General features: G+C 45.2%; 1 protein-coding gene across 3 annotated transcripts; it reads right to left on the bottom strand.

Moving 5' to 3' along the window:
• Nucleotides 1–10630: 10630 nt before the first annotated feature.
• Tifa (TRAF interacting protein with forkhead associated domain) lies at nucleotides 10631–20964 on the bottom strand. Of its 3 annotated transcripts, XM_052731657.1 has the most exons (5): nucleotides 20047–20964; nucleotides 19501–19692; nucleotides 18462–18515; nucleotides 12672–12799; nucleotides 10631–12541 (listed from the first exon to the last, which is right to left on the bottom strand). In XM_052731657.1, exon 5 carries the CDS (start codon nucleotides 12526–12528, stop codon nucleotides 11971–11973), a length of 558 nt encoding a protein of 185 aa, XP_052587617.1. In that variant the 5' UTR covers nucleotides 12529–12541; nucleotides 12672–12799; nucleotides 18462–18515; nucleotides 19501–19692; nucleotides 20047–20964; the 3' UTR covers nucleotides 10631–11970. The 3 variants fall into 3 exon arrangements, with proteins under 3 accessions (XP_052587617.1, XP_052587616.1, XP_052587618.1); XM_052731656.1 differs by lacking the exon at nucleotides 12672–12799 and having other exon boundaries at nucleotides 20047–20962; XM_052731658.1 differs by lacking the exons at nucleotides 12672–12799; nucleotides 19501–19692; nucleotides 20047–20964 and adding an exon at nucleotides 19274–19438.
• Nucleotides 20965–23520: the final 2556 nt, after the last annotated feature.

Below are 23520 nucleotides of genomic sequence, written 5' to 3'. Positions count from 1 at the left end.
GTTAAAAACAAAATCACAAACCAGTTAGGAAATAAAGTGATAGGGCAAGGTAACAAGGCCTAGTGAGATCTTTCCACAGTTCGGGGGACTTCTTGTTGGAGGAGACATTTGTTCTGGTTCTTAATTGAGCAGGAGGGAGAGCCTGGTAAAGAATGGTGTAGGCAAGGAGAAGAGTATGTGCAAAGTTCATGAAGCAGGAAAAGAAATTTTTTGAGAAGAAAAAGACTCAGGGACTGAAGTCTCGTGAGTAAGGGGAAGAGTTGTAGGAGATGGTAAGAGAGTGTCTGGGGCCAATTCATGGAAGCTTTACAGGCCATTGTTAAGAGAAAAAATTCTTTGATGTGTGATAGAATGTTCCTGACATACAATGATCAGATTTGCCTTTCTGAAAGTTGGTAAATAGGGAATAGGTCACAAGAAAGACATAGCACTCCCAGCAAGCTGGGGTGTGGCTTAAGTTCACAATGGCCATTGTAGCTAGATTTTCCTGCCTGGCCCACAGTCAGGACAAATCTTTGTCACCCGCCAGTCCCACAGCCACTCAGACCCAACCAAGTAAACACAGAGACTTATATTGCTTATAAACTGTATGGCCGTGGCAGGCTTCTTGCTAACTGTTCTTATAGCTTAAATTAATCCATTCCCATTAATCTATATCTTGCCACGTGACTCGTGGCTTACCAGTATCTTCACATGCTGTTTGTCCTGGTGGCGGCTGGCAGTGTGTCTCACTCAGCCTTCCACTTCCCAGCTTTATTCTCCTCCTTGTCCCGCCTATACTTCCTGCCTGGCCACTGGCCAATCAGTGATTTATTTATTGACCAATCAGTAACACGCTTGACATACAGACCATCCTACAGCAGGCCATAGAGGGTAAGAGTCAATTTTAGAGGGAGAAGCATGAGGGATTCCCATTGGGTTGACTATGGGGATAAAAGCACGGGCTGAATCAGATCATCTCTTCCATATGTACAGTCCACACAGGCAGGAAGGATGCAACACTGATGCAGATCTTGGCTGAAAGCCTTGGGATCTCTCCTGGAATGTGGGAAAGTAGTCAGTCCTTAGAGGAACTGTCAGGCCATTATCATCTGCCTCTCTGCCAGGAGACAGTGCTCATCCAACTCCGTCACTCCAGTGAAGCCTAGAACTGATGTCACCTGTTCAGATACAGAGACATCCACAAAACTTGATGGCCCCAGTTCACAGCTGGCTCCTCGACAACATAAACATAGACTACTCTGATTCTGCTTATGTCACCTGTGATTTGGCCCCCTTGGCTCAGTGACATCTTAAGAGCATCCCTGAGAATGATGACTCCATGCCCCTTTGGTTTGCTTGTGGAAATAATGTGTCTGGGTTCATTGCTTCCCTTCTGGATAAATCTATGGATCTTTGACAGCCAACCTAGCAGTTACAAAACCCTACCTGACAATAACCTCTTGCTTCTGACTTGACTTAATCAGAGCAATGGAAAGACCAGGTTTAGTGAAGTGGGAGAAATGAAAAGTTTTGTTGGGAAAGTTAAATGAGATGTTTCCACAGGGCAGATAAAAAGGTGTTTGTGTATGTCTGCCGCTCAAGGAAGAAGTGCCGCTGTAAGTCTGAGGATTATTGGTAGATATGTGAATTGTCTGGTTTCTGCCATTAAATACCTAAGAGAAAGCAACACAAGGGGCAGAGGGTTGGTTCTGGCTCAAGGTCAAGTTTGCAGTCCATAGCAAGTCAGGTATGCAGGGCAGGTGTGCAGTCCATAGCAGGGCAGGTATGCAGTCCATAGCAGGGCAGGTGTGCAGTCCATAGCAGGGCAGGTGTGCAGTCCATAGCAGGGCAGGTGTGCAGTCCATAGCAGGGAAGTCTTGGCACCATAAATTTGAGGCAGATGGACACACTGTGTCCACAATCAGGAATCGGAGAGTGATGATGTGGGTCCTCAGCTAGCTTTCTTCTTTCTATGTAGTCCAAGACCCCATCCCCTCAAATGGACCATTCATGGTTAAGGTGGCTCTTCCTAGATAATCCCTCACAGGCACACCCTGAGGCATGTCTCCTAGATGACTCTAGATCCTGTCAAATTGACATTAACCATCACAGTAAATGGGTGCTATTTTAAGTCATATTAGCTGAGTTCCTCCAGGGATGTGTAGGCAGAGAAGTCCAGCTTCTTAGGGGGGTTGGGGGTGTAAAAAGGCACCTATCTGATGCAGATACGGAATTTGAGTGGGGTCCCTGGCATCCAATGGTTTGAAAAGATGACCAGTGAGCTTCGGGAACAGCGAGACTGATGGAATGACGTGTGGTAGACAAATGAAGGGAAGAGTCAGCATAGATACTTTCTTTGCAACGTCTTTCTGTCAGAGAAGTGCTGGAGGGGATGAAGCATCGTGTGAGGGGTCTTACTGAAGAGTCTACAGTTTACCTCTAAAATGATGTAATTTGAAATCGTGGCCTTTTTCAGAAGTTGTATAAATATTTTCTAGCAGAGGGCAGACTTTGCATTTTACTTTAGATACAGTTACTCCAATCATAGTCTATTAACAGATGTCTACTAAGATATATTGAACACAATATTTTCCTATCTCCATTTATTTAGTATCTCCTATTAGTATTTTGATCGTAGAGAGCAAAATGGAATTCTGTGAAAGGAACAGCTTCACCAAAATGATACTTAATATCCTTAGAAAACATTAAAGAAGAAATGAGGTGAAATTTGAAAATTATCATTATGAGTATTTGGTTAAAATCACAAATGTCTTTGAAGGAAACCCTTTCCCTGACACCTAGACATAGTAACGCCCTTTCTAAATCAGTTCTCCAGGGAAATACGCCCAGTGTTGAGGATTCTACAAGGCTGACTGGCCAATTGAAACTTAATGATTGGGGAGAGTTAGAATGTCCCAGACTCAGAGCTAAATTATCTTGACCTATTTGTAGTCCCTTTGAAGCCTCCATTGCCCACCCTTCTGTCCCACCTAACATTCTTAGGACCATCAAAACCTTTGAAGGTATTCTTAGCAGAATAGTTTTACCAGTCTAGAAGATATGACTATACCCCACCTGTCTACTAGCCCCACCAATGTATTCTTTGATTAATAAAAAAAAAAAAAAATAGCATGTAACCACATTTAATGAAACATCCTTTGGGGCAATCCTGGGATGTGGTTACTCAAATTTGACTCAAGAAAAAACTATCTCTTATCTTCTTTTGGTTCCATGGAGTTGAGAGCTGTTTTAATTCAGAGAACATTAGGTACAAAAGGACCAGTTGCTCGTGCTCATCCTAACATACTGTGATGAGGGACTGCGTGCTACTCCTCAGCTGGGCTTCACAGAGGCCCTGTGTGGGGGGCACTGTCTTGACCCTTAGTTTCACAAAAGGAAAAGAGAGAAAAGTGTCAGGATACACAGGAAATGAAGATAAACACTGGCACTGTGATTCAGAGTGTTAATCCCACCAATGGAGAATAAGACCGCTACCACAGTTTAAAGCCAAACTTAAGGCAATCTTTAATTAAATACTGCCCAGGTGGATGGGCTCTGGCCAGGTCCATACCCGGTTTCCTGGGGAAAAGGCCCAGAATCACGGTTTGTAGTGGCTTAAAAAAGAAAACCCACACTCATTGCATTTCCCATCAGGTCCACTCAGGGGCAAGCACACCTCCTGATGTACCTCCAGCCTGTGAACCTCCCGTGCACATGTGATCAAGCACATCGGTGCAGATGAGTCAAACAACTTGAAAACATGTGGCTTGTTATCTCCCATAAACAATACCTTCCAGCCTTTCAGGAACTATCTGTCCTTGGGCAAGGGCCTTGCAGATCAGAGACATTTTTGTTTCATGGATCTCTTAGGCATAGTAATTAAAACCTAAAATGTAACCTTGGCTCTCACAATAGCCCATATTGAACATCATGTTTCTTTCTCTAGAAACTAGGTCAACATTGTTCATGGGTGCTTGGGAAGTTTGGGGTTTGTTTTGTTTTATTTACTTAGCTGAGGATTTAAAACTTGTTTTAAGATAACCCAGTGATGCTTTTGTACAGGGCTGTCTCCTGTGGATGAGAATTCCTGGACAGAAGCTGTATCTGTGAGAACCTCAGTAACTGTAGAATGTTGCAAGTCCAGAGACTAATTGTAATTCATCTTGGGCTATTTTTAGCCCACCACATGGCCATTCCTGGCTCTCCTCTATGTTAGAACCTAACCTCCCAATTACAGATAAAACCTTTGGGAGTCTATTAACAACGCTTTAATTTCCCACCAGCCAAAAGGTTGTGAGTCATCAAACCGCATCCCAGGCTTACAGCAGAGATTTCTCCACGGTGCCGTAACCACCCACTCAAGCATTACACCAATGCATTTGAAAAGCACCTTGATTTATGACTTCCTTTTTTCTATTACTATAAAAACTTCATGCAACTGCTTCCAAGTCAATGCACGGAATGTGATGTAACCTAAATCTGTTTCTGGGCCATGGTCACTCGTATTTGGCTCCAGAATAAAACTATTTCTTATCCCCTTTGAGTTGAGATTTGTGTTTTTTGTGTCCACACCTCTGAGCCAAACTGCTGTCTTTTTCCGGATCATCTGTGCCCACCTACAACAGATCATCACAGCTGGGCTTGCTGACTCGTGACTGCCTTCCCCGGAGGAGGGTCTTGGGACCCTAACTCAAATAGCCATCCCTTCTTTGAAAGCTCTTGTACATAATTCTGCCCTCAGTGCACTTGGCTTCGGGGAGAGTTAGATTTCATAAATGAGGAAGGACTGGGGAGAGGCTCCATCTGCATGGTCACAGAGGAGTCATCATCCACCCTATGTGCAGCAAACCTTCCTCCTCGTGTGGCTTCTTTGAGGCCGGCCATCCTCCTGCCCATTACCCCTCACCCACTGCCCTGTGTGTAAGCCCAATAAGCTCCCCAGCCTCCCAGAATGAACTCCATTGGAACCACACCTTGCTTTGTGGTTGGGACTTCGGGAAGAGGGGTAAATGTTATTTATGTCTTCCTCTGTAAAGGGATTTGAGCAGCAGATGTCACCAAACGAAAACGACTTTGGACATTGTCACAGTTTCTAATTGTCTATCCCCACAAGTTTTCTGTTTTTACCGTGACTTTGGAGCAGTGACTTCCCTGATGCTGGTGGCACAGCCAAGTACTCCCTCTGGTTCCTTGGTGGCCTTCCATCAAGAAGAAAATGAAACCAGCAGCAGAGCTGAAGCCACTGTTCCCATTTGCTTCCCCATAGTTCCTGACCCTAAAGCCAATACTTAATAAGTGAGCTTCAGGCAAAGAAATAGATTCCTATAGACAGAGTGGCCGAAGGATGAGGAACTGGATTCCAGAGCAACGTAGTCCAACTAGAAGCTCCAGGAGTCCTGTTGTACCCAGAGTCCCCCAAAGACCACCAAGAGACCCATCCAAATGCAAAGGCAAAGAGTCTTTTTATTGAGGAGTTTGAACCCATCCATCTGACGCAGCAGCTGAGCAGGAGAGACCCTGAGTAGAAATCAAGCAGGGTTTTTGTAATGGTTAGGGTAGGGGATGCGGGGGGAATTCCAATTCTATATAGTCACAAGCTCAGGATTGGTGCTTACTTCAAGTTAGAGATGCTTGGTTTGAACTGATTGGAGAGTTGCAGCTGCAAGGAAATTGCCATCTCCTCTAGCAGGTTATGTCATCACAGACCCATTTTCTCTGACAATTAGAAATCCCATTTCTTATCTGTAGGAAACTTGCTCCCTCTAACAGCTATGTATAGCTGGAGAGTTTCTCTCCGGGTCCCGCCAAGCTCCCGCAGTTCCGCAGCCCACTTATAAAATAAACACACAGACGCTTATATTATTTAAACTATTTGGCCTAATGGTCTAATTCTTATATCTTAAATTAACCCATATCTATTAGTCTATAAGTTGCCACATGGCTTGTGGATTACCAGTACTTTACATCTCGCTTTTTATGGCGGCGGCTGGTGGCGGCTCAGCCTTCCACTTCCCAGAATTCTCTTTTCTCCTTGTCCCACCTATACTTCTTGCCTGGCTACTGGCCAATCAACACTTTATTTATCAATCAATCATCCACAGCAGCTATGGTATATAATCTATCATATCCTTTAGGTTATAGCAGGAAATGCCTGGAACTCGTTTTTTGTTTTTGTTTTTTTTTAATGTAGCTCTTAATTGTGTGGGTCTAGGGGAAGCACATCCTCTGGTGGGTTTCCCAGGGCCTAGAGTGGAGGACAGCACATCCTCTGGTGGAATTCCCAGGGCCTAGGGTAGAGGGACAGCACATCTTCTGGTGGGTTTCCCGGGGCCTGCTGCTCCAGGTCTGACCCTTCTCTAAGATGGCTGCAACCCTGTCATCCTCTCAATCCCAACCATGCTTTCCATGGCTCTCCTTAGTTACCACCTTCAATGAAGATTGACATCTCAATCACAGCCCACCAAGCGGTAACCATGCCTATTACATTAACAAGTGACAATCAAGGAACTGTGTGACTACCAAGTGAAAAACAAAACAAACAAGGAGCCATTAGGTAACATAGAAAGAAGCAGCTGCTATGTCAGACCAAAGCAGACACGCTATACCGTGCAAGTTAGTAGGAGACCAAAACAGGAACAATACACCTTTGCAGTTGAGACAGGAGTAAGTTCCTGTTTGCGCTGGGCAGGTTAAGGTTTCTGTTTGTAGCTGAATAAGTTCCTGCTTGTCCTGCTGAAAGTCCTTGCAAGTTAAGGTTTCTATTTGTAATTAAGAATAAATTCCAGCCGGGCCGTCGTGGCGCACACCTTTAATCACAGCAGTTGGGAGGAGGAGGCAAATGCAGGTGAATCTCTCTGAGTCCAAGGCCAGCCTGGTCTACAAAGCCAGTTCCAGGACAGCCAGGGCTACACAGAGGGACCCTGTCTCCAAAAACAAAAGAAAAAAAGTTCCTGTTTCTTAGATCTGATGTAAATTGTAAACCGAGTTTTTCAGCCTACACTAAATTTGCAACCCCACTCACATGATGCACATCCTGACCCTTGTTCCTTCCCTTTCCCTGTATTTTCCTAACAATGTGTAACAGCCAGCTCTCTTGCCCCTGTGAATACCTTATCTCTCCTATAAAAAAGGACCTCAAGAGTCTGGCAGGAGCTGCTCTCTCAAATCCTGACTTAGGGTGGGACAGCCGGCTGGCCAGTCCTGGGTGCACCCCAAAATACAGCTTGCTTTAATCGGACATTTGTGGAGGTGGTCTTTCCTCCTCACGATTCTCGGGTCTAACAGCTACTCAAACTATGAACAGTATCTCCTGACCGTGAGCTTATGGCCAGTTGTCTTAATGCATAGATATTATCTACATATAAAAATTATTTTTTAAAGTTCCAGTGAACACACTGTTATTAAGTGGTGAAGTGTTATTCATTAGGCAGCACTGTTTGCTGTGCAAAGAGAAGCCATGAGGTACAACAAAACCCACTATTAAGAGTTTATTAAGGGAAGGGAATAGGAAAGATGTGCATAGGCCTATGGAATGACTGTGCAGGAAGAGGGGGGAGGAATAAGTGGAACTGCTTTTATAGGTCCCCTCCCCCCCACATGTGCACATGGGCTTATGTAGCTACGCCAATCTATGTGCATGCACATAGATTATGTGATCACGCTGTGCGCAAATTACATGATCATGCAGCAAATGGATTACGTAGGACACCAGGCGCTGGGATGACTAAGAATCTTGCCAGCACACTCACGGTCATGTAGGTGGGGGAGTGGCTAGGAATTCTAATACACACCCCATCCTACACCCACTGAAACACATACTTTTATTCATGTGAGAGCTTCTGCTTGTCAGTAAAGGTACTGGGTATAGAAATAGAACTTTCTAGAAAGTAGTTGTAAAAAGCGTATGTGGAAGGAGATACTGACTCTCAAAAGTCATCCTTTGACCTCCACCTATTCATGTGTGTAACTCTTCACCCTCATAAATAAATCCAATAAAAAAAGAATTTAACCCTGTTCCAGGGCCTAGAGAGATGACTCAGCAGTTAAGAGGGGCTTGACTACTGCCTTTGCAGAGGACCCAAGTTTGGTTCCAAGCACTCACAATGGGCAGCTCACAACTGCCTATAACTCTAGCACATACCCCCACACAGGCAAACTTACACACATAATTCTTAAAAATAAAAAAAGATTAAAAGTCATATACCATATGAGTTTACTTCCCCAGTGGATTGCTTGGCCATGTCATGAAGCTACAGATCCAAGAAAGAATGCTATAACACTGCCACCAGCCGACATGCTCCTTTAAAAGCCCCATACCAACTCCCAAAGGCAGAGTCCTTAAGACCTGTGTGGAAGATTTTCACTGAGCTACAGAGTTTGGTGCATCAAACACTTTCCTTTTGTCCTCATTTCCACTCAACGGTGGTGATTTTGTTGTGGTCGTTGTTAGAAAATGTGTTTTCTTTCTACATGGTCACTCACTGGGACAGCTGTTTTAGAACGTGATTGTGTTACCTTCAGAGAGTTGATTGGTGGAGGCTTGGACATCTCACTCAAGCTTACCCCTTCCAAAAACTGAATTAGGGAGGTCAGGTTCTCTGAGCGATTAATGTAGGCAAATCCTGGGAGTTCCTGGTGGCCATAGGCAGACATGTACATGGGCAATGGGGCCACCGTACACTAAGGAATGAGGTTGGGCGGTGCAATCTTAGCAGAAGCCTGCAGTATTCCTTCCTTTCATTCTGGGAGCTAGTTTAGTTTCCCTTTAATCACCCCCTCTGTCCTAGAATAGCTCAGAAGAGGTTTTGTTATTTGCAATCAGAACACTATTATACTCACCTATTGGATTCCTTTGCTATTGATTCTTTGTGGACTTCACATCCTACATCATGATCCCACTCATCTCCCGGTCTCCTTGCTTCCACCCTCTGCCTCCCCTCCTCCATGAGCACTTCTAACGAGCGAGGTAGTCTAGTTCACAAATTTGCATCAGACAAGAAGGTGTAATCCTAAAGCTAGGTAGCATAACGAAGGCCATTATGATAGTGGCAAGAAATGCCAGTAGTGGCTTGAATGAGAATGGCCTCCATGGACTCATATATTTGAGTGTCTGGTTCCTATTTAGTGGACTGTTTCAGAAGGATTAGGAGGTGTTGCCTTGTAGAAGGTGATGTCACTGGATTTGAGGTTTCTAAAGCTGAAGCCAGGCCGTCTCCCTCTCTCCACCTTCTACCTTTGGATCAGGATGTAAACTCTGACCTGCTGCTCCACTGCCATGCCTGCCTGCATGCTGCCATCCTCCCCACCATGATGGCCATGGACTCACCCTCTGAAACTGTAAGCAAGCCCCTATTAAATGCCCCCTTTTATAAGTAGCCTTGATCATGTGTCTCTTAACAGCGATAGAACAGTAACGAAGACCATAACCTTACATCAGAAGGAGTAGGTCTGTTTGCTCTTTGCTGCTGTCATTTGCAACAAAAACCTAGCATCTTAAAGTCCTACGGGTCAGAAGTCAAAGGCAGGTGTCTGTGGACTGAAGAGTCCCCAGGATTTCAATTCTTGCTGAGGTTTCTCTGCCTTTTCCAGCATGTGGATCTCTCTGCACATTCTCTGGCTTCAAGATGTTGCTGCATTCCTCGGTTCATAGCCCCCTTCCTCCAAGTGCAAAACCCTTCCCAGCAGGCCATGTCCTTGTCACACTCCATCATTCTGGTGTCTTTTGTCTTACTCCCCTGCTTTTAAAAACCCTGTTATTAACTGGATCTGGGATAATCCAGGCTGACCTCTTTTGAGACCAGGTAGTGAGCAACCTTAATTCTATCCACAGCATGCATTCGTTTCTGCTTTGTCAGGACACACTCACAGGTTCTGGCAGTTAGCACGGAGACACCCGGACGCCTGTATGCCACTCTTTGTTTACCACCGTGTTGTGATACATTAGACTGCGTCCTTCACCCACCACAGTATGGAGACCATCGGAAGGTGTTTTCTAAGTCCCACGGTAACTCTGCTCCCCCATCTGTTATGATATCGCCATTGCTACGATGTTGTATGCGGGAGGTTCCCCGAGGGTATCCTGCGCGTGCAGGGGGCCATGTTGGGCAGATGCAACGAGATGCAGGCCATGTGGGGAGATACACACCCCAGACACTGCATCCACATGGAGAGTTTATTATAATAGAGAGATGAAGAGGCAGAAAGACAGAGTGAGGGAGACAGACAGAGAGAGAGAGAGAGAAGGGCGAGGGATTGGAGAGGTGTACACCTCACAGGAGGAAAGCGGAAGGGGGAGATGGAAGGGGTGGAGTTTTCCCTTAAGAACAGGCTTCTATGTCAGATCACAGGGTGGCCCCAAGGGGCAGGTCAGAATATTAACACAGAAGTCAGCAGAAAAACCAAGAAATGAAACAGTCAACTGGGCACTTAGCACAGAGACAGAAAACAGTTTCCATAGCAACAGGCCTGGGGCTGGGGCAGCAGCTGAGGCCCCATTTCACAGTCGAGGAGTGACTGGCAATCTACATCAAGAGACATACTGCGCGTGACATTCCCATGGCACTAGCCTGAAAAGTTTATTAGAAATAGTTTTGAAGGGTTGTTGCAGAAATACAGTTACATTAAGCTAAGCACGGGGGGGGGGGGGGGGGTGCACACCTGTAAGCACAGCATTCAGGGGCCTGATGCAGGAGGATCATGAGTTCAAGGCCAGCCTGAGCTTCAAAGAGAGATGTTGTCTCAAAAACAAATGTGTGTGTGTGTGTGTGTGTGTGTGTGTGTGTGTGTGTGTGTGTGTGTGGTTAGTTCCCCCCCACCTCATCTGTTATAGCACAGAATTTCATTTACCAAGGTAATTACACAGGGAGCCTTGCTTCCTGGTAGTGCTAGAATTTATCTTAACTTGATGGCTGTCATTCTTTTACATAACATTCACAAACATTCATCTTCATCTAGCCAAAAGGAACTGAATGAGAATCTCTTAAACACAGCTTCTAAAAGTTGTGAAAGCGAGCGTTTAGAAATATGAAAGCATTTATTACAAATATTCACATATATTTACTTCTCTACAGCAGCTGAGCATGAACGTTTTTTCCTTCTTTAGGAAGTCTCAGAGAAGAGGCTAGTGGACTGAGCTCTGACGTCATCAGACACAAAGAGGCTGTTACAAGTTTTGATTTCTGCAATTTTTAAATTGTGTAAGGTACATAAAATTCATTTTCAGTTTCTGGGTTGTTTTTTTTTTTTTTTGGTGGTGGTGGTTTTGTGCTATTTTGTTTGAGACAGTACTTCTCTGTGTATCTCTGGCTGTCCTGGAACTCACTCTGTAGACCAGGCTGGCCTTGAACTCACAGAGATCCCCCTGCCTCTGCCTCCTGAGTGCTGGGATTAAAGGCGTGTGTCACCACCACCCGGCAATTTTCAATTTTGTAAAAAAATAATTTTAACCTCCATGTTCTTTAAATGTTAACTGTAGGTCCTACATGCAAAAAAGCAAAACTGCCATCTTAGGAATAAATATTGTAATTTCATAGAAAGAAAATCAAGGTGTTCTTTCTCAAGTCTTTCCATCATGAAACCACAGTGACTCAGATGAGACTCAAGAACTCATTCCAGGACTCCAGCTCTACAAGTATTAACATGCCACAGACACCAGTGAACAATCCGCCTGAGCTTTGAACTTGAAAACCAAAGGCTGCTACGAAATGATGTGACCCAGCTTGGCTGTTACCAAAACAAAGCATGGGAGTGCCATCAAGCAGAAAAAGGACCAAGAACAGCATGACACAGCAGGTATGTTTCATACACTAACCCTTACAGACATACACTTAATTCTTTGTAGATCCGGAATGCAAACAGCTGACTGAGCTGACGACAAACACAGCCTATATATGGACTTCCGAATGCTATTACTAAATCCAAAGTCAGCATGCAGATATCTGTACTACACTACACTCATCCATCCTTCACGTTTCTCTACGTGGGCTCTCTTCACAATTCATTTTCATCCATTTCTGTAGGAGAAGTCCTATGGGTGAAGTAGGATGAATACCCCGAATCCTCAGGTACAGGACTCTGTGTTGGCCAGTTGTTTTCTTGCAAGAGTGGTCTTGGAGACAAGATAAACTGAGTCTCAAAAGATTCCACCGACTCTCCATCTTCCTTCTCCAACAGGAACTGATACTCTCCAAACCTGAGCATGCACTTGTAAGGCAGGTCCATTTTATTGAGGTAGCCGAGCTCCTGATTGTCCACCATCAAACTGGTCTTCTTACTCATGTTTTTAATCTCAAACGAGAGAACCGAGCTGTTGAACTGTTTAAATGGCTGTAAAGCAAACTGAACTCGGGAAACCTGTTTGTCCTGAAAAGTGTACCGGCAGACGTTGGAATTCCGACCAAACTTCACCACTTCAATAGAAGGAAATTTCTCTTTGTTGCAGAACCTTATTGACTTAAATACTCCACTCTGCAGCTGACCGGGATGGTAAACAGTCATCTGGAGACACGTCACCGTCTCTTCCGTGTCAGCATCTTCAAAGGAGGACATGACGTCCCCTGGCCTGCAACAGTCAAGGCATCAGGTTAGTTCAGCCCCCACTAAGTTAGTTCTGCCCTCTCTAAGAGTGTGCTCAGAGTGTGGTAGGGGATTCTAAACGAAGAAAACAACACACAGACGACTCCTATACTAACCCTTCTTCTCCCGATTTGTTTCATTTCTGCTTTGACCACTTTCATCATGAGGATGACTATTAACAGTGCCGTGATTCACGGGGAGTAGAGGGAAGCCTCAATTCCTTTTTCGTTAAGTAATGGCACGCCTAGAAGAAATATGACGGATGGACTTTAAGAATAAAGTCAGGTGTGTCGTGGTGGCACACCCTTGTCATTCCTGAGACGTTAAGGCAGAAAGAAAGATCACGAGTTCAAGCCCAGCCTGCGCTACCTAATTTTTGAGGCTGTCTCAAAAACGATTGGTTTGCGTTTTTAATGTCCTCCGACGATTCATACACAAAGAAAATCCACAGTCTATTAATTCTACGTGATTACTACAAATTGTGAAACCTTTTTTAAATAAAAAACTTAAAGGTTATAAACGGGGCTGGAGAGATGCAGCAGCTGCTAAGGGCACTAGTTGCTCTTCCAGAGGAGCCTGGTGAGACACCCAGCACCTATATGGTGGCTCACAACCTCCTGCTACTCCAGTTCCAGGGAATCCAATACCCTCTTCTGGCCTCCTCAGGCACTGCATGTACCTGGTGCACATATGTACAAATAAGCAAAACACCCATATACACAAAAAATAAGGTAAAAAAATTTTTCATTAAAATTATAAATAGTTGCGATATTATCACCTTATATAATTAAATTAAATCAATTTATAGTAAATTAAACCTTAAATTTCTAATAGATTAATGATTAAAAAGTAAATACTTCACATGATTCCTATATTCTATCATTTAGACATTACATTTTTGTCATGAGGCTGCCTCAATACCACAGCCTTCACTGGTACTGGAGTTCTTTGTGTCCGTGTTTTTTTGTAAATGTCTTGAAAAGCAGTCATCAATCACAGCAGTTCCATCTAGCTACTGTTAGCATCCTTGGAGCCCAAGGCCTGAGGTGCCCCACCTAGACCTCACTGTACGAGGGTCTACTACAGTGCCGGTGGGATGGGGTGTTATTTACAGGATATTTACAACAGGAAAGGAAAATTCATTTTTTAAAATTTTCTGAAGCTATTTTGATACAGAACGACCATTAAAAAAACCCTAACAGTTTTAAAACTACATACACATATGACTTAAAAGTTCAAAAAATAAAAAGCATTCAGAAACAAGGCTCTCACTCAATCTCAATCTTTTAGTTTTCTGTTCTAGAGCCAACCACTAAAAAGTTGCCTTTAACTTTACAAACAGGCTCTCCACACAAGCATAATTATGTGAGCATGTACATATGTGCTCGCTCTCTCTCTCTCTCTCTCTCTCTCACACACACACACACACACACACACACACACACACACACACACAAATGCGTGCAAGCACATGTTTTTCCACAGAGAATGATTTCTCTCCTACAAATAGAAACCATTATGTTTAATTCTGGAGTTTGGTCGCGCCATGCATATGGGTGACTTTTTGCCACAGCCATACCACTCTTTCCACCAAGTGTGCTGAAGACACCAAGCTGCCAAGTGTTCACCGTGGCCTCTGAATGACTCCCGATTGTCTGTGTGGTTGGGTTTTTTATCTACTTATGCTGATTTAGGGCTTTTGAAGCAGTAGTCTTCTATGAGGTTTTTAAAATTTATTTATTTATATTTTGTGTGCATTGGTGTTTTGCCGGCATATGTCTGTGTGAGGATGTCAGAGTCCCTAGAACTAGAGTTACAGACAGTTGTGAGCTGCCATTGGGTACTGGGAATTAAACCTGGGTCCTCTGAAAGAGCAGTCAGTGATCTTAACCACTGAGCCATCTCTCCAGCCCCATCGATGAGACTTTATAATTAAGTGAAATTTATAGTTGCCCTGGTTTTGTTTATAACAAAGCAAAAATCGGTTAGTATCAAACTACTGTCTTAGATGTTGGAATCAAAACTATGCTGGTTTGAAAACTATTTTCACTACCCTTTTATCTTTGCCTTTTCCTGTGTTGTTTTTCTTAAGTGGGTCTGTGGAGGTTTGAAAGAGAATGGCCCCATAGACTCATATATTTCAATATTTAGTCCACGGTTGGTGGAATTGTTCAGGACTGATTAGGAGGTGTGCCTTGTTAGAGGAGGCATAGAGACAGTGGCCTTTGAGGTTTCAAAAATTCACACCATTCCCAGTTAATTCTCCCTGCCTAGCGTTTGTGTTTCAATGTGAGTTCTCAGCTACTGTTGCAGTACCATGCCTGCTTGCCAGCTGCCATGGTCCTCATGATGAAGGTCATGGACTCTAGCCCTCTCTCTGATACTGTAATCCCCAAATAAACTCTTTCTTCTAAAAGAAAGCCTTGGTCATGGTGCTGTATCACAGCAATAGAAACATCGTAACTAAGACAGGGTCTCAGTACATAGCCCCTCCCAATCTTCCCATCATGCTGCTAAAATCAAGCTTTGCTCATTTACTCCCATAAATGACAGCTGAGCAATATGTCTTTTGTTAACTTAGAAATTAATCTTTAAGCCGGGCGGTGGTGGCGCACGCCTTTAATCCCAGCACTCGGGAGGCAGAGCCAGGCGGATCTCTGTGAGTTCGAGGCCAGCCTGGTCTCCAAAGCGAGTTCCAGGAGAGGCGCTACACAGAGAAACCCTGTCTCGAAAAACCAAAAAAAAAAAAAAAAAAGAAATTAATCTTTAATTTTAATGTCATATTCTTGTCTCTTAGACATTGTTGCAGCATACTCAACTTCGTAGCAAGGTAAGAGATCCTGTGTAAGTTAAAAAAGGAAAGCAGTGAGAGGACTCCTCAAAATCTTGGGCCAAGGATGTAAAAATGATTGAAACTGAAGCCAGCAAGAAGTAGCTAACATGCAATGGGTGGAACTGATCAAACTGCTTCACGATAGCATTTCAAAATACTTCATGATAATGAAGTCTCATTATTCAAGAAGCAGACAACATGAATGAGAATAATTACACTGAGTAATGCAGTGATGTAATAATTTATGCATTGATAAAAAGAATTCATTGCTGTGACTCTCGGGTGACATCCACTTTCCACCTATATTCCCTGTTTGCTTAAAGGTTTTCTACAGTAAAACTGCATTACACCCGCAAGTCAAAAACATCAAAGAAAACAATGGACTTGGAAGCTGGCAGGGTTGATAAAGCACTTGCCTTGCCAGTGTGAGGAGTGTGCCTAGATCTCCAGGACTCACATAAAAAACTGAGGAGCATGTCACACCTACTTGTAATCCCAGTGTTGGTAAGAGAGGGGGCAGTGACAGGCAGGTGCCTGCAGCTCCCTGGCCAGCTAGCATTGCCTATCTTGCAAAGTGTAGGCCAGTGAGAGGCCTTGTCTCAAAGAAGGTAGTAGATGCCTGACGACTAACACTGACCGTAGTCTCTGGCCTCTGCATGCACGCACATACCTGTGTGCACAACACATCTTACACACACTCGGGTGCACACACACACACACACACACACACACACACACAAACACGTGCGCACGCAGGGTTTTCTGATAAGAAGCAAAGACCTTGAGAAAAAAGAAAAGCAGAAACCATCTCCATTTTTGTCCAGGGAGTGCTTCAACTCCAGCCCATCCCTGGGCTTTCACAGTCACAAAAGAACTATGTTAAAAAACGGTATTTTCGGGGGGCAGTAATGGTGCATGCCTTTAATCCCAGCATTCAGGAGGCAGAGCCAGGCAGATCTCTGTGAGTTCCAGGCCAGCCTGGTCTACAGAGCAAGGTTCAGGACAGGCTCCAAAAGCTACACAGAGAAATCCTGTCTCGAAAAACAGACAAAAACCGGTGTTTTCCCAAATACAATGTTTTTGGTGACAGCTAAATATTGTTTTGGATGCTTTATATAACCCTTGAGTTTGCAGTTCTGTCTTTTGAGTGCATCCATTTGCCAAAAGTGTCTGCTGCAAACAGGCTCTCAGACCTGGGACTCTCACTGTAAGGGGAAAGCTGGCACCTGGGGCCCATGGTAGTCTTGGTGTGAATTCATTCTTAGGGTTTGATGGACCTCTGAGTCCACAACTGTGATTCCTTCCAGCACACACAGAGGTCAAGTGTTTGTTGCACCTCGCTCTCTGCTGTTCCCCAGCGGGCCCTTTGGAGAAGGCTCCCCTGCTTTAGACTGATAATGACATCAACACAAATAGAAACACGCATCACGCCGCCACGTGGAAGCTGTGCAGAAGCTTACTTCCTTGCAGATCTCCCTCCCCCGCCAACCTCCACCCCCTTCCCCCGAGTCAGAGTTTCTCTGTGTAGCCCTGGCTGTCCTGGAACTCGATTTGTAGAACAGGCTGGCTTCGAACTCAGAGATACCCCTGCTTCTGCCTCCTGAGTGCCGGGATTAAAAGTGTGTGCCACCACCAAGATGTTTTAAAAGATGTAGTTTCACCTTCCTTCATGCCCCTGCCACAACATCACAGCCCCCTAAAGAAGTAGCTCAGGCTGAGTGCCAGAGAGAAGGACCAAAGACGGACACATAAGGCATGTGTCATATGAGCAAGAAATCCATTCTTCTTCCCTGAGATTCTCGAGGCTGTTACTGCACCTTAAGGTAGCCTAAGAGGACAGATGCATTCACCTGTCTCGGGAAGATGAAATGATGACAAGCTGACAGTTAAAGGCTTCTGCTTATGATATGCCTTTCACAGGCTAGGCACGGGGTGCTGTGTCCTTCCTGCACCTGGACCATCTTGGCTTATCTTCAAAATAGTCCTATGAATTGCCCTTTAGAGGTGAGGGAGATGGAGTTTTGTGCAATTTAAAGAATGGGTGCAGGTATAAAACAAGGAGTCAAAGCCAGGATCCGAACTCCAACGCACTGTCTCTTATCATGCCACAAACTGCCTCCCTTCTGGGGCTAACCGTTGTACTTCACAGACTGTAGAAGTTAAGAGAAGGGGGGCTCAGAAGCATGTGTGCTGAGACCAACGGGATACCAACCTAGACACCACTGTTTAGGAGGGAAGCGCTGCTGGCGCTGCCTCATAAGAGGATGTGGTCCAAAACATTGCTTTCCACAAATGTCAATCATCTTTGTGCCTGCATGTGAGAATATGAGCACAGGCCTGCCATTCACTGGCAGCTGTGCAGGTTGTTAGGGGTGTCACAAAGGCCAACGAACAAACTAATCTATTTGTTAGTTTCCAGGGGCACAAGGTCCCTCTACAAGGTAGCTTGAATCCTTAGCAGTTCAGTATTCAGTAGGAAGACAGAAATGAACAATTAAAATAACAAATTTAAGAGGAGGAGGAGGAGGCTCAAAAATGCTTTTGAACTCTGCTAGTTTTAAATTATCAAATAGCATAGAAGGTCAACAGGCTGTACAGTGGTAGCAGCGTTTGTCTCAGGAAAGGGAAACCAAAGGCCAGGGGCAGGAGAGAGACTTTTCACCTCACACCCTGCACCTTTGGAATTTGACACCACGTACACTAAGACCTAATCAAACATTTAGCAGTTTTTTTCTTTACAAAAACCACAGGTCATCAGCTTTTTGTGGAATGAAACAGAATTATCAATAGTAAAGTATCATCAGTAATGTGTGCATTACCCTGTATATTACTGTTATCTGTCATCACAAAGCTGTAAAACACTAACGACCTGCAAACGGTCATATATGTTAACAAAGAAACTGTTACACAGTAAGGAGATAAGTGGAATGAAAAACAAGTTCTGCTAACAGTAAGGAGATAAGTGGAATGAAAAACAAGTTCTGATAACAGGCATGAGCCAAAGGCACCGGCCCTGCACCCCAGACTCAGTGCTAACCTTTCTCATGCTGGATCCCAAGAGGCACACACTCACCTGAGAGCCTTCCAGTGGCCACAGCTCGCTAGATCTGGAGCCTTGTCTCTTCTCCTGAGAAAAAGAGCGATATGAGTAGATGTGTTAGGTACAAAGCAGCTTCAACATCCCAACTACACACACACACACACACACACACACACACACACACACACACACACACACACACTCACACACACACACACACACACACACACACACACACACTCACACACACACACACACACACACACACACACACACACACACACACATCACACGCACAGGCCAATCAAGCTGCTGCTCGCTGACCCCTATGTCCTGTGAAACCCGTGAAGGGCTGCCCGGCTCTGTGAAGGCTGATTGGTTTCCAATGCCACAGATGAGAAGACGCAGAGCGATGTTTTTACTAAAATGAACCAGGTGTACCAACAGTTTAACAGGAAGTTTGCACGGCTCCCCCGGGAGGGTGGTCACGCGTGCCACTGAGATTCCTCACGTGTTGAGAATTGGTTTTGTTTGAAACAACGCTGGCTGTAAACAGATGTTCCTCTGAACGGTGAGCTAAGGAAGGGTCCCCTCTAAAACGTTTACCATCACTGCTCTCTGCTCCAGCTTAGTCTCTGGGAGAGAATATGATTGCAGGACGGACGTTTCTAATTTTAACAAAAGCTTTTCTCCCTGACAAACACCCGAAACTGAGATGGTAGAAGAAGGGGGAAGAGAAACTTGGAAGAAACAAAAGGCAAAACGATCCTCTTGCCCAACTCCCTCAGTTGCCATGGCCCCCTGCTTAGAAGACATCTGTCCGCGAATTTTCCCCCAAAGCAGACCTGCTCTGCAGAGTCAGCAGCAATCTTGTAAGTTCCCAGTCTTGCAGAGGGAGTGAAGGGGAGCAAGCACCAGGAGTGGAGAGCGGAAGGGCGAGCTCGGCGCTTTCCAGTGACCCGGATCCTCTGTCTCCTTCTGCTCACCCGCCAGTTCTAATCCCCACCCACCCACCTCCGTGGCTGCGGACCCCCTGCGGAGCCTCCCCCAGTACCCGGAAGTTCTTTCTGACCCGAAAGCCTCGGAAAGTCCCGGACCACGACGACGAAGGGTTTTCCTGTGACCCGGCTGCAGCCGGGAAGTGGGTCTGGACCAAGCTGGTGCACCGGGGATCCGCTCTCTTGGGAGCCTCGAGTAGGCGGGGAAGTCTCCCTAGTTCAATGACAGCGCAAGGTGGCGGGGAACCCGGACGGCGGCTCGAGAGCTAGAAAGAACAAAGGACATTCTTTTTTTTCTGGTTTCCGACTAGATGAAAAGTTTACAAAGAACAGGAAAGAACAAAGACACACACCCCCGAGCGCTCCCAGTATCGTTCGATTCCCCCCTTTATAAAGATCACATATTTTATAAAGCTGGGATCGAGCTGTCTATAATTATTTAAACTTTTCCTTATTATATAGTGCACGTCTGCCTGTAAACCAAACCATGGAGGGGCCGTAGATGATGACAACACCCTGAAAACTTTTGGACAAAGCTGCCCTCTTGGAGGAGATTTAAAAAAAGAAAAAAGAAAGCAACAGGTCTCACCCTCACCCCCAGACTGCTAACCAACAGATACCTGAGGACATGAGGGTCCCTGAGCCTTGAAGAGCCTCTGGTGAAAGTGGCAGGACGCGGACTCGAGCGGCCTGGCGCGGGTGACCTCGGCAAAGCCCTGGGCGGGCAGGAAGCCGGCAGAGGCAGCCAGGAGGCCACCCGCGTCCTCCCGGCCCTTTCCCACAGGAAGCCCTGCCCCCTGACGCCTTTCAGAGGTCTCCTGACCCGGTTTGAGGAGCAAGGCACCCCAGGCGACCGCACCTTCTCCAACAAGAGGCTGCCCTAGACGACACGTGACCCGGGAGCTAGGCTTCGCAGAAGGGAACTGGGTCCCTTCCAGGTTAAGGGTGGCCGAGGGGTGGTGCGTGGAGGACCCGCGGGGAGTAAGGATGTGTGCCTGCTCTCCGGCCTCAGGGGGCCGTGGTTACGCTCTGAGGATGCTGAACCCGAGGCGAGGGGAGTGGGTAAGAGTCCAGCCATAGCAAACAGGACTGCAACCGGTCTCGGGATGTTGCCACCCCCGCACGCACGCAAGCAGTCCAGAAGCTTCCTCACCTGTCATTTCTGGCTGATCATCCTTTCTTCGCCCAACACCTAGTCCTGGGTGGTGAGAGGGGGAGCAGCCTCGCGGGGGTCCTTCATAGCAGAGTGAGCACTCTGATTTCCAAAGTTCAAGGAGGTTGGGGTGGGAAAAACAGAAGGCGGGTGTGGAGATGGAAAGGAGAGAGGGAGAGCACTGAGCGACTGAAGATGTAGCGGAGGATGTTCTAGCGGTCCTCCGGGCTTGGGAACCCGCATACCAATTCTCACAGACATCCTGCAGAAGCCATTTATTTGTCTGGACTCTGTCCTTAATTTCAGGGGAGGTACATTATTTGTGAGTCTTTTTCTCTGGCACTAAGAATGATGTGGACTCTTGTGGCTTCCGCTCTGTTGGCAGTCTCCCGGAGGGCTTTTTTTTTTTTTTTTTTTTTTTTTTTTTCAAATTCAGTTTCGAAACCAAGGGTGGGCAAGGAAGTCTGCATTTAAGTGAGGCAGATTCCGGTAAGGGCTGTAATTTCGTTTGTTAATGATCAACATTTATTATTTCTTCTTGGAGAGACAACCACAGTATCTTCTTCCAGTTCAGCAATATCAAGGCAGGTGGAAGATAAGACATTGCCAATTTCATTGTACCCAGTAAACTCACACAATAAACTAATGTAAAAATCGGCATTTCTGATCTCTAAATCTTTTCGTTGTTACTGGTTTTATTTTTAGACGAGGCTTTGTGATATAGCTCAGGCTAGCTTCCACCTCAAGATCCCCCTGCCTCAGCTTCTTGAGTGCTGGCATTATGAGCCTATTCCATCACTCCAAACTCCTTAATATAGAGATAGGAGCTATTAATAACACTGATAGGAAAAAATGCAGGTGAAAATTCAGGGTACAAGAGAGCATTCTCTTAGTTTCCCTGAAGTGAGTGACTTGGTTGATCCAGAATGAGACTTTAAATAAGCATGGAGTCTGACATTAGAATCTTGCTTCCCTCTGACAACTGGTTAAAAATAATGGATCTTAAAAGTGAAAATGAGCTTGTGGGCAACAAGAATCAGGCAGGCATGTGCACCTCGGAGCTTCTGTTTCCCCGGGACTTGAGGGATACGTGGCTGTGGCTGAGGTTACTGACCTGTGCTTATCTCCTTCCAGAGTGTTACACTGTGATCATTCCAGTCATCTCAGTTTGCCAGACTTCCTGACCAGTGATAGAAGGCCGCAAATGAGTCTAAAACCTTGACTCAGACAAGAGCCAAGAAGAAATGTGCCCACTTTTCCTGTAATTTCAGCTCACTGAGTCTTCTGGAGATCCCCGGAAGACATGCACAAAATCAGTGATCTCAACGCACTCATTCCTAGATAAGGCAGTCTTTTCTAACTGTGCCTTATCGCTGACCCTTCCTGTATGACCATTAAAAACAGCTTTTAAATGAGAGCGGTTCACAAGGTTACTCCAGATTTTGCTTCATTTTTATTCAAAGTCAAATCTTGGGCAGAGTCACGTTAACTTGGAGAAGTGCACAGCCCAGCGTGTGTTGCCCTTACAACTGCTGAGGAGGGGGGCGGAAAGAATACGATCAAAACATGTTGCATGAGAGTCTCGGAAGTATTTTTTAATCTGATAAGACCATGGCTGTTGGAATTCATGTTTTAGTTCTTCCTCCCCCTCTTCCTCCCCCATCCTCCCCCCTCCACCTTCTTTTCCTCCTCTTCTTTCTATTCTACCCCACTTTTTCTTCTTCTACAGTTTCCTTAAAGGGGAAAAAAGGCCTCCCCATGTAGCCCAGCTTGGCCTCCAGTTCAGGCTTTTCCTGCCAGTCTCCACAGTGCTAGGATTACAGGTGTGAGCCACTGTGCCCAGCTCTGTGGTTTCCTTTTTGAAAAGGAAGAAAACTTTCTTTTTGCTTTGTTGTGGTTGTTATGGAAACAAATTCATCTTTCAGGGAGTTGTGAGTCTAGCCTTTAACGGCTGAGCCCTCTCTCCAGCCCTCAAATTCATCTTTTTCTCAAGATGACTTCAAGGAGCTAGGCTTCTTGAATTCAGAGATGCCTATGGCTGCCAGCATCCTTTACATCAGGGCCTGAACTCCTTTGCTGAGACTTTAGTGAAGGTCTCACTGACTTTTATACTTAGTTAGCCTGCCTTGGCAGAGCCAAAGGCATTGAGTGATGTGGGGTTCGTAGGAAGTATACTGAGTCTGAGCTGAGCTCTTTAGGGAAGTGGATACTCCAGGAGCCAAACTTGAACTGTTTACTAAGCCAAAACAGAAGCAAACAGTATCATATGTTCTTAATAAAAAAGGAAGGGGTGTCCCATCATAATGTGACTTAGCATTTAGTTTGAAAATAACATTAAATGCCCACAACCCGTCTCACTTCTATCAATCCTTCAACAATTTGAAATACACAAATTCTATTCCTGTTTTAAAATTAAGGAAAATTTTGTCATGATATAGGTTCCACATAATTCCTAACTCCCACACTTAGTTACTTGGCACCTTTAGCTGGGTGGTATGGTGATATTTTATTTGTGCTGAAATGTGATATTTTATTTGTATGTTAATATATAAAGTTGCCTGGAGATCAGAGGTCAAATAGCCATTAAGCAGAAGTCAGGCCGTGCTAGCACATGCCCTTAATCTGATCACATGGAAGGCAGAGTCTCTGTGTGTTCAAGGACACAGCCAAGTGTGATGACACAAGCCTTTAATCCCAGTACCAACCATAGAGACCTGGAGGTCAGTATAGACAGGCAGTGATGAGGAAGTCATGTGGCTGGGCTTAGAGCCAATGAGAAGGCAGAAAAGGAAGGCAATAAAAACACGGATAGACCGGAAGATGCTCTCTCTGTGGAAGCTACTGCGTGGTGGTAAGCTAAGGCTAGTCATGGCTATTGCTCTGATCTCTTTGGCTATTACCTCTGTATTTGGCTCTGTGTTTCTTATTTAATAAGACTGTT

This window comes from Peromyscus californicus, unplaced genomic scaffold (genome assembly GCF_007827085.1).
Source record: "Peromyscus californicus insignis strain IS unplaced genomic scaffold, ASM782708v3 Scaffold_9__1_contigs__length_137607984, whole genome shotgun sequence".
NCBI classification, from domain to species: Eukaryota; Metazoa; Chordata; class Mammalia; order Rodentia; family Cricetidae; genus Peromyscus; species Peromyscus californicus.
Note: the sequence above shows the minus strand (reverse complement) of the source record. Positions and strands in the feature narration are given on the sequence as shown.